Source organism: Seriola lalandi, unplaced genomic scaffold (assembly GCF_002814215.2).
Source record: "Seriola lalandi dorsalis isolate HSWRI2012SDOR001 ecotype SW California unplaced genomic scaffold, Sedor1 jcf7180002054899, whole genome shotgun sequence".
NCBI lineage: Eukaryota > Metazoa > Chordata > Actinopteri > Carangiformes > Carangidae > Seriola > Seriola lalandi.
The window spans coordinates 630,626-641,811 of NW_019525451.1; the positions used below are offsets into that span (position 1 = coordinate 630,626).

General features: G+C 45.7%; 2 protein-coding genes across 4 annotated transcripts in view; one reads left to right on the top strand and one right to left on the bottom strand.

The window, feature by feature from the left end:
- On the bottom strand, positions 1-8,389 carry stk24b (serine/threonine kinase 24b (STE20 homolog, yeast)). Its single transcript, XM_023429870.2, has 11 exons — positions 7,576-8,389; positions 4,298-4,528; positions 3,810-3,866; positions 2,839-2,947; positions 2,219-2,376; positions 1,773-1,958; positions 1,550-1,698; positions 976-1,099; positions 721-789; positions 168-304; positions 1-82 (listed from the first exon to the last, which is right to left on the bottom strand). The coding sequence occupies exons 1-11, from the start codon at positions 7,615-7,617 to the stop codon at positions 46-48; spliced, it is 1,299 nt and encodes a 432-aa protein (XP_023285638.1). The 5' UTR covers positions 7,618-8,389; the 3' UTR covers positions 1-45.
- A 1,100-nt stretch (positions 8,390-9,489) lies between these two features.
- LOC111672396 (sodium-driven chloride bicarbonate exchanger-like) overlaps positions 9,490-11,186 on the top strand; it is a 42,881-nt gene continuing 41,184 nt past the window's right edge. For 2 of the 3 annotated variants that reach the window (XM_023429800.2, XM_023429803.2), the window contains exon 1: positions 9,491-9,849. In XM_023429800.2, coding sequence (XP_023285568.1) covers positions 9,802-9,849 — 48 coding nt within the window. In that variant the 5' untranslated portion in view covers positions 9,491-9,801. Of the gene's footprint in view, positions 9,850-11,186 lie in introns of all 3 variants that reach the window. The other variant, XM_023429801.2, reaches the window with a different exon arrangement.

The window sequence follows — 11,186 nt, forward strand, 5'->3', positions numbered from 1 at the left end:
GGAGGGGGGGCCTGGGAGAGCAGGGCTGGGGCAGAGAGCCAATCACTACGGGGAGGAGGAGGACGTCCTGCTCGTGGAGAAACTGCGAAGACAAAACCAGAGCGGTGCGGGTGAGTGAGAGAAAAACAAACATGGATGACGTGACGGAGGATCCGGTTCTGTGTTACCTCTGGAGCCTGTGGACCATGTGGGCCACCAGGGAGTCAGAGATGCCGGGGTAGGCCTCCTCCGCCAGCAGGATGGCTTCCCTCAGCTCATCCAGGACCATGGGGTTCCCGTTCACCTGCTCCTGCCGCGCCTTCAGCTGGGACAGAGCAGAGTTCAGTGACGTATGAATCTCAGAGGAAGATACAACCTCCTACACCAGCGGCAAGTCCAGCCTCAATAACTAATGCTGTATTTGTGATGACAATGTGTAAAAACTATTGCAGGATCACTGATCATTGCTATTTCCTGGTGAGTTTTTACCAGGCTAACTGTTAGCTGCGGTCAGCCAATCAGAGGAGAGGCAGAAAAAAACGCCTTGTTCCTGCTGGAGCTCCTCCCACTCTGAGGGAGGAGCTGTAAAACTACAATGAGGTGCTTTTTGGTTCCTTAAAAACCACCAATAAATCTTCTCATGGATGGAGAAGTGTAAAAATATGTGACACTTCACTTCACTGAGTCTCATGGAGTGAACAGTCCTGAGTGAAGGCGCCGCCGCCGCATGAAGCTCCTTACCTCAGCTAACGCAGGAGAGATGACTGTGGCCAGGCTCTGTGAATAAGGCCTCTTTGGAATGTCTTTTGTCTGCAGACAGAACAGGGAGACGTGGGGGGTGGGGGGTGGAAGCAAGTTAAAGTAGCACAGCTTCACCTTAGGGGGATGTTTTTATTTTAATCAGCACAATAACGTCCCACCATCTCCTCGCGGCTCAGTTCTTATGAAACAGTGAAAATCTCTCCAAGTGTGACGAAGCTCTCTGTGATAACTCACCTGATCTGTGGCCCCCGACTGTCCCTCCCCGTTCTGCAGCTTCTTGGGGTCTTTCTCTCGGATGGTGAAGATCCAGTCGTCGCTGCCGAAGTCGTTCCCTCCCGACGCCTGGCCGTCCTGCTCTCTGATTGGACAGATATTAAAGAGGATTTGAACGTTCATCAGAAGTAAGTGAGGAAGGGTTTAAAGCTCATGAACAAATGTGGGAGGACACACTTCTCTCTCTCTCAGCGGGATGTTTGTGTCACACGTGTTTAAATAGGTCTAATAAGAGCAGCTTGGTTCAGAACAAGCAGTAACTAGAATCACCTCATGGTCGTATCCCTCCGCCACGCAGACTAGTTCCAGGTTACGACCCTGTTTATGCAGTCATAGAAAATATGAACCAGTGGTTTGAAATTTGGTGATACGGCCTAAAAGTGTTTTGTGAGGTCACTGTGACTATGACCTTTGACCTTTAGCCACCGATATCTAATCAGTTCATCTTCTAGTCCTGTTGAATGTTTGTATGTCTCCGGCGCCGAGGCATGAAAACAAAAAGGAAAAGCAACAACAACAACAACATCAGACTTACGAGTCAGACTCGTCAGAACTGGACTCTGTGGTTCTCGACTGCTCTGCCTTCCACCGCTTGTACTTGTCCACCAGCTCGGTCAGGTAGGACGTCTTCTTGGCGTGGCGGACGATCAGCTTGTGCTTCAGCAGCTCTTTGGCGGTCGGCCTCTGTGGAGATGGAGACGAGTGAGCGAGCGCGCGACACTCTTGACCGTCGGGAGTTACTCCAAACAAAGACTTACAAAACTGGGCTCTTTGTTGAGACACGCCTCCACGAACTCCTTGAGCGGTTTGCTGTAGTTTCCCTCCAGCGTGGGCGGGTTGTTCTTTGGGATGAGGAATAAAACCTTCATGGGGTGGAGCTCCGAATGCGGCGGCTCGCCTTTCGCCAGCTCGATGGCCGTGATGCCTAGAGACCAGATATCAGCCTGGAACGAGGAGGGAGACACGGTGACAACTTCACGTACACAGTATTTATTTATACGCTAAACAACAATCTCCACAGGCGTCCTACGCTTTGCTTTTCTCTGGGTTTATACACCTTAATAATTCTGATGCTACTTTAGCTTTGATGCTCATAATGTTGGAGTTTCTTAAACCTTCATGAACATCGCAGCAGCTCACACAGCTCAGCGCTGACAGATCAGAGCATGAGGAACTGTAACGCAGTGCGGAGAGCGGCCCTCACCTTGGAGTCGTAGGCCGACTGTTTGATGACCTCGGGCGCCATCCAGAAGGGCGTGCCGACGAAGGTGTTGCGTTTGATCTGGGTGTCGGTGAGCTGGCCGGCCACCCCGAAGTCCGCCAGCTTCACCTCTCCTTGCTCGGACAGCAGCACATTGGCAGCTGAGTGTGTGAGTGTGTGTGTGTGTGTGTGTGTGTGTGTGTGTGTGTGTGTGTGGGGGTGTGTGGGGTGGGGGGGGAGAGAGGATCCAGAGAAACGTGAGAAACCTGAGCTATATTTAAAGTGTCACAGCACAGAGTCTGAATACTCGCTCTGATTCATGAGGAGAAAACATGAGTTTAACCTGTTGTAGCATGAGGCTGCAACAACAACAAAGGAGGCCCTGAACGCACCGTCAGGGCCGTTTATCTGCATCAACCAATTTATTTAACAAACAAGGAAGCAACTGTCAAAAGCCTTTTAGCGAAGCTGCTGCAGCGTTCCCCTCAGACTCCCCAGTGAAACACAAGCTACATAATGAATGAACCCGTAAGTGGACATCAATACCATTAACGTGCTACGTGATCTTTCTCTGTGTGTGCTCACTGCTGCCGCTCAGCCCCGCTCCTCTAACAGGCGGATACCTTTGATGTCCCTGTGGATTTTCTTCTCGGAGTGCAGATACTCCAGACCCTTGAGGATCTCTCTCAGGATGGTGGCGATCTGGGTCTCGTCCAGAGCGCCGGGCTCCATCTGCGGGAGGGAGAGAGAGACAGAAGCTGTGGGTGTCAGCTGAGCCTCAGGGTGGATGATTGTGAGCTTTACAGGAGCAGTGACTGCATCTTCCTGTTGTGTTATCCTGCTGTAGTGTTTTCTTAATGGTGGTATTTGATTACTTGATGCCCTTTTTCCCCCCCATTGTCTCTAATCTCATTGTCTTGTTATTGATTTTGAGCTAAATTGATTTCTAAATTGTGTTTTCTTTCAGATGTTATTCCTCTCTGCCACAGAGCTCCGCTGCTGTCCACAAACTATTCAAAACACAGCAGTGTGACTCACTGATCGTTGCACTGGGTGACATGTTCCTTCATTACCATGAACACACACACACACACACACACACACACACACACACACAGTAGTTGCCAGAAATAATGACTAGAGCACCAAATGTGGATTCATCTGCTGCTGAAAACTCCCCGACACAAAACTCCTGTTTGATTTGCCAAAAAGCGACAAACTGTTGGTTTCGGTCTTTTAATTGGATTTTGTTGATAATAATGAAAATATAGAATATTGCCAATCTTATCTTTTGAGAAACTGCCTTTCTCAAAGAGCGGTCTGCAGCCGACCCCTGGTGGTCTGCCAGGAAATGTGTTAGAATATGTTTTTATTATTTCACGTGATAAAATTTTCTCTTAGGTTTTTTTGTTTTAAAGTCAAACTGGTGCAGAGCATCGTTATGAATGTCTCTAGAACTTTCTTTAATCGGATCATGGGGATGGTGGGTGGTTCTTAACACCCCAGCGAACCGGTTTCCTGAGGGGAAACCCAGATCCTTAACTGGGTGTCAGTGTGTGATCAGACAGAAACACGGCGGCGGTGAATCACTTACCAAGTCTAGCGCCGAGCCGCCGCCTAAATACTCCATGATGATCCATAACTTTGTGTCCTGGAAGAGAGGAGAGGAGACGACCACTTAATGAGCGTCTTGGCTCAGAAATATTCAGCTCGTTTATTAACGTGGGAAATGTGTAAGTTTCCTCTGTCGCCGTGGTGACGGCCATTGTCGAGCGTACAGGATGAGAGGTTATAATAAAACCCGCCGAGCAGCTCTGCTTCTTCAGGGCGGCCTGGACGCGACCCGAGGCGCCAAGAGCCTGAGGGTGCATCTCTAAACAGGTTGTGATGACGGCGGTTTGGGTTTGGTGGGTGTCTGAAGTCGTCTGAGGCTAATTCCCTTTTTAATTTAGGATTATTCAAAGTGGGTAGGAGGATAGAAATCTTTGTGTGTGTCTTCCCTTAAGGCAGGAATAATGAAGGAGGAAGCTTTAATGCGTTTGATTTTCACTGTAACAGTACATGTGTTCAGCAAAGGGTCACCTTCAGGTACGAGCCGTAGTACTTGGTGACAAAGGGGCTGTCGCACTGGCTCAGCACTGTGATCTCCTGCTGGATGTCCTCGATCTCGTCCTCGGCCTCCTCCAGGTCTATGATCTTGATGGCCACGACCTTCTGGGTGCGATTGTCGATGCCTTTGAACACCTCGCCAAACGAGCCCTTGCCAATGCGCTCCAGCTTGGTGAACAGCTCCTCCGGGTCCGCTTTGGCATTCTGGCGGTGACGGGGAGGGGAGGACAAAGAACGGAGGAAAGGGAAGGCGGATTAAAGCAAAAAAAAGGAAAGAAAAGAAAAGAAAAAGGAACGTGTGAAAAGAACTGAATGTTGGGGAGTAAATAGGAAACACCAGCAGGGGGGCCATTCTTACAGGATACATTAATTCACTCACTGCAACACCTTGTGTTTTTGTACAGAGAGAGAGACACAGGAGAATGAAAGGGAAAGAGTGTAACAATTGGATAAGATGCAGATTAAGAGAAAATTTAAATAACAAAAAGCATGTGCCTGAATTATATTTTACCCCCTTTTTTAACACACAGCTGCATCTTTGGTGTTTGTCGACCTTTTTCATCCCGTTTCCGTGAAAACTCTCCTCGCCACTTCCTCAGAGACTAATGTCACAGCGGTCGAGACCGTAACAATATTCGTTTTGGAATAATATAAAACAGATAAAAGCAGGAAATCTTCATGTTCGAGAGGCTGACGGCAGCAGTTCAAATGACAAAAGAAGAAGAAGAAGTGACTGATCAATGAATTGTTGCCGGCCTCTTTGGACTCTGTGAACCTGCGTGCGTATGAATAAATCTTGTAAGAAATTACCTGAGGACTTAAAAGCTTTGCATAATGAAGTTAAAAGTAATATTGTCTCCCCTTAATGCTCTGAATGAGCCGCAGCTAACAGCACACTTCCACGGGCGACAGGGGTCATGGCTGCAGCACATCAATCATCTCAGCTTTCATGAACGCCTTGTCATGACAAAGACTACCCATCATGCAATGTGTCCACCTTTTTATATGCTTCAACGTTTTGCAGCTGTAAGAGCAAAGCTTATATATAATAATAATAATAATTATAATAATAATATAATAAGAAACTCGGGCGTTTAAGCTCCGTATTTTCTTCTTCTCCTGTTTTATTTTGAAGTGTTGATCCATAAGAAGATTATATTTAAACCACGTCAGTGTAGTTTTACATCTCCTCTCTCAGGCGTCTCCCTGGAGCTCTAGTAACAACAGGTCACTGAGCCAATCAGAAGAGAGGAGGCTCTGAGCCGCTGTTTGATGCGTTAACAGTATTAATATAAAACCACACACATGGACATCTACCTTTACACTACATGGGATCATACATGAGTCATGATTTTAGTGGGAATTGTCATTTTTGCATTTTTCTTTTTCACTGACACAGATGTAGAAAATGATGACGGTGTGTTTTCTTTTTGCAGCATGTTCCCTCACGCCTGGAGGAAAGGATTTGCAGAGCGGGGGCATCGCTGTAGCACCACAATATATTATTATTATTATAATAATCGCATATTGTGACACAGGTTATCTTTATCAAAAGAAAATTGCAGCTCCTGCGATTTGGATATTAGAAATTCAATAAATTATGATTAACTGTTCAGAGCCTTTCTTACATTTCCATTTAAGATTCACTGCAAATTTATATCATCAGAGCCAATTCTATATTTTGTGATTCATTCTCCGGCTACAGTTGTAAATAAGGCAGTTTGTGCTGAGATGTTGTGATGAAAGGTCTCTAACATCATATTATTCTTGCAGCCAAAAAGCACCGTTGGCGCTCTGAGACATAATTATGACTCGTCTTGAGGCCACGAGGACAGGAGAGACAAATCAAACCGTTCTGCATGATTTCAAACTGTGCAGGACAGTCAGACAAAGGAAAGGCTTAGCCGCACGCCTCAAGTGTTTACAAGTCTGAGGAAAAGTTGAAAATGTGTTCAGTGAATCCGATGACAACTGAGGCATACTTCCAACTTTTCTGGCGTAGCACGTTGTTGCGTGTATATCTGAGTGTAGAATGAAAAAAAAAAGAAAAACCTACTTGAATGCCTCAGGAAGTGAACTAAAATGACTTAACTCTCCAGAGGCTGTTATGTGGGAAACACAAGAGCAGGCGCTGACAAAAACAACTTCCTTTTATGACCTCCTCTGAGCAGGGAAAGGGTCAATATGCCCGTTTTGAGACAGCTAAAAATGAAACGGCTGCCTTACGAAAGAAGGGATCCTTGTGTGACCGAGGGAGAGCCTGTCGGTGCCTTAAAGGAGATTTATTCCATAAACAAAATGGTGATGCTGCTAATGGAAAGTGTGGTTCAGAACAGATAGAGGTGATACAGTAATGAGTTACATTTCAATAAAACAATAAGATGCTTTGTCTGGGGAAAACACTTCAAACTGGAACAAGGCAGACAGATACTGACTGCTGCTGCCACTTACATTGTTGGGGTAAGACCTGTATTAAATCATATGAAATGTCACATGACAAGCAACAACCTTGATTCCACTTGGGAACAAACTTCACCTGACTGGTAGCAATAACTTCTTTTAACTTAATATCAAGTATAAATGGAGTACAGGTGCCGCAGTCACAGCTGTGTGTCTGTCTGATGCATTCTCCCCCAAAATCTGAATCAGCAGCCAGATACAGCTGCTAACCAGTCTGCACAGGGACCTACAATCCGAGGCAGTTTACAGAAGGAACAGTTATCTCCTCTAGTTATCTACCCAACACAATTATCCCCTATAGGCACAATCCTAAAGATAGAAGCAGAGACTCATGTGTGCACGGATAGTTTCTTTGAAGAGAGCTCGACTGCCTTCAAGTGATGGAGGAAATAATCGGAATTTTTGCCTTCAATGCGTATGTTTCTGTTGCAAAGAAGTTGCATTCAGGGAACACTTGCAAAGATGTAAATTTACCTACTGATATGTTAATGGGCTGCTTCATAATATATATTTATATATATATATATTTATATATCCCCGGATAAACTATGACAATTTACATGCATTTCCCTTTGATTCATTTGCAGAAAAACTTTGGTGCATCACAATGTTTGAAATCAGATTTAGCGAGGTGCTACTTGAGTCCTGAAATGCCCCAAATCACTTGAGTGAAATAAGTCCAGACAGTCCACAAACCCAAAGCTGGGAGTCAAGAAGTGTACATTTTGTTCTGCCAGTGACCTCAACTACTTCCTGCAGAACAAAATAAAAAAAAAAAACACCTGGCTTACCTGCATCCCTGGCAGGTGACCCTGCACGGGAGAATGGGCCATGGTGACGCTGCCTGGGTTTGCGCCTCGTCCAACAACGCAGGGCTGCGAGCTCCTCGGCTTCACGTATGTTTACAGTCCCGGCTGTGGTACCGTTAATGTTAGCGGTCCTCCACGACACCCGTTAACCCGGGCCTGCTCGGAACCGACTCGGTTACTTTTATATATATATACAGAGGAAAATATCCTTCCTATACACACCGGTGTATCTTTCCTGTGTCGGAACAACCCCAAGTCACCCAAAACAGCTGAGCAAGCTAACAGACGTCTGCTAATGCTAACTCCGAAGCTGCAAACAAGAAATCCGCAATGTTAGCTTGCTAACCAGTTAGCTAAGCGCTAACTAGTGCGTTAAATCAAATTTCCCGCTCAGGCTGCAACCAATTTTAGCTCTCGGAAACGAAGAGGTAACAACAACTGTTTATTTCACAATTGCCTAACTGTCACTTTTCTGAACGTGTATTCTCTCCGCTAACGGTGTTGTCAGCTAGCTAACATGGTTAGCTCACTAAGCTAGCTAGCCAACGCAGACGACCTGACAAACGTTCTGTCAGCGAGCTGGCTCGGAGCACAATGTGTCTGCATACCGCAAATGTCACCCACACAACGGAGGCTTGGAAACACCGATCACCCAGCCTTTTATTTTTTGCACTGACTTGTCTTCGACAGCTCTACAGATCTGGCATCTGCGGCGAGGATAGCACGCCAGTGTTTTTGTTTCCTCTCTCTCTCACTTTCGTCCCGTACTCTCGGCCATCTTGTCGGTGCTATGACGCCAGGCCGGGCGGATCCGGATCCGGATCAACCACAGCATCCTGACTTCTCTCCCCGCTCAGGTGCTGGAGCCAGGGGGTCCCCCAAACTTTCCTCAAGTCAGTGACACATAAAACAGATCCGCATAAAAAAAAAAACGTGTTGTTACAGCTGTTTACCACAAAAAAACACAGATGAAAAGATTTCAGTGAGTAACTGATCTGATGATTAATGATGATTGATTGATTTGTGATCTGCTGATTTGGCTCAGATGTTCAGAGAAAATACTGTTACGATGATGTATCACTGGTAATCATACTAAACCGCACTTATCATCATTAAAGGCTGCATTAATCCAGCTTTATTACACTTTATTACAATTATATATTCACATTAAATCATGTTTTTGCTTTGTTGTACTCACATTCATGTAATATCATATTGCATGAGCATGAACTGAGACAACACAATTGCATTAGGAGTAGCCTAAATTAAAATCTAATGATATCCCGACCAATTCAATTTGCAGTGCAGCAACGCTAATTGAACTGGATCCGAGTGACGTTTCCCGCCTTTGACCACAAGAGGGCGCCAGTGTATAAACGTCACCGCAGCAGCTTCCTTGTGTAATGTTGGCTTGCTGATACCGGACAGCACCGGTGCATCAGATCATCCATCGTTTGCTGCGGTTAGAAATAATAACGGCACGATATATAGATATATAAGATAATTTCATAAAATATAATAAAATGCACATATATGCCTTAAGATAGTAATAAAATGTGATCGCAATGACGTTTTTCAGCATGCTCTAACAGGATGGTGCAGGCCAGTGGTGGAGAAAATCCACATGGGCAACCCAAACAAGACACACTGCCTTCATTAGGAAGGCATTGCAGCATTATTATAGTGTGTTTATTGCTGCTGCCTTCAATTTAAACCCCACCGTCAACAGGGATCTGACCCCTGAAGGCGAAATAACACAAGGATCCTACAGAAAAGAGTACATGTAATGGGAATGCAATATAGACGAAACGCCAAATAGATAAATTTAGACTAAAAACACACCCACATACGCCAGTTTGTATTAATATAAATACATATTAATGCAGTAATAGTCCATGGCTGAAGGGCTGCGCACAGCCGCTCTCACTTGTGCGCCTCATCACCGCCGCGTCCAGGGTTGAACGCGTGTGATGGGAAGCACTACCTCCCTCCTTCATGCGTAAATTATGTAGGGCAGGACGGGAATGCTTTGCTACCTCCATTTGAGAAAACCCGGCCATTAAATGTGAGGATCTGGGGGGGGGAAAGAAAAAAAAAACCAAAACACAAGAAATCCCCTAAAAGCCATCTTCGTCTTCAACCAGCGTTTGACCGAGGCGGTGGTAGCGCATCACGACTTGCCTATTGTGAAGCCAAGGAGAAGAAAAGATGGACATCACGGATCAAGGAGCTCAAATGGAGCCGCTCTTACCAACGGTAAGAGAATACACACACTTTTGCTGTGTTTATATTGACTTTCATATACAGGTGCTTTGGATCTGGAGAACCCTGAATGGACTCCTGGTTCCACCGGTGTATGTAATTTCTCTTTAGAATAAAGGACAGTCGGGATGAGAGGTCCCGTTAACGTGTTATTTTCAGTAGGGTAAATGTGTATTTCAAGATGACCCATATTTTGACGGCTTTACAGGTTGAGTGTCGCTGGGATTTCACTGCAAACAAGGATGTTGCGCACCATAAATTGACAATATTCATATTTTCACCGTGTGCACATTTCATATTTGAGCAAAAGATGAAATATCTCTCACTATGAACGCCCACGCCTTCACACAGGAGGCATTTGTGCAGGTTGATAACAGTGTTTCACGGCAGCTATAGTACACCCTGCTGCCTGCGCGCACAGAAAGGCTCCGTAGCATTTTGCCTTTCAGCCAGATCATATGGTTTTTACCAGTCGACCCAGTTTTTATTCTCTTTATGTAACCTGCTGTCAAGCTGTTGCTTTAAGTGTACAGTACTGCGGGTCCAAGATGTGACACCGAGATGAGAACATCAAGTGTTTGATCCCAACAGTGAGGAGACAGAGGGAGGTATATGCCTCATCAGCTGGATGCAATGAGATCACTGTCTGTACATCGTTACTGAATTATTACATCTTTGTAAACTGCCTGGCTGCACTGTAATAACACACATGCACGATAAAGTGATGTGTGCATGATCAGCATCCATCCACCTGTGAGACAGAAAGATGCAACCTGAGCAGAGACATACATCTCTCTCTCTCTCTCTCTCTCTCTCTCTCTCTCTCTCTCCAGTGTGCGATCAGGTTGTATTACATATTTGATGGAGAGAGCAAATTTGTCCACTCAGGTCTGAGCTCGCTGGCCGGGTTGCAAACAAGCATAATGTCTCGAGCATCAAACACACTGAGCAACTTCTGCGGTCAGCCTCACCTCATTGGCATTCAGGTGTGACTGTGCTGTGAACAAAAAAAAAAAAAAAAAAACATGTCCGCTGCTTTGGATTCACTGTCAATGCCACAGAGGAGAGAGATGAAATATATTGCTTTGTTCTCTCACGCTGTTTGGAAGCAGCGATCGCTCTGGAGGCAAATCAATACTCTCCTTGTTTGTTCTATTTGTGTCCGTGTTACATGAGGACGTAGTTTTCCGGAGCTTGCAGCGCACAGTGAGGCCTGACAGAGCTGATGTGGTGTGGGATGGCTGTTTCTGCCTCCTCTGCAGTCTCAATGCAGTGTGCTTACTTCCCAGTCATTGTAACTCATTGCTGCCCCCCCCCATCCCCCCTCCCTC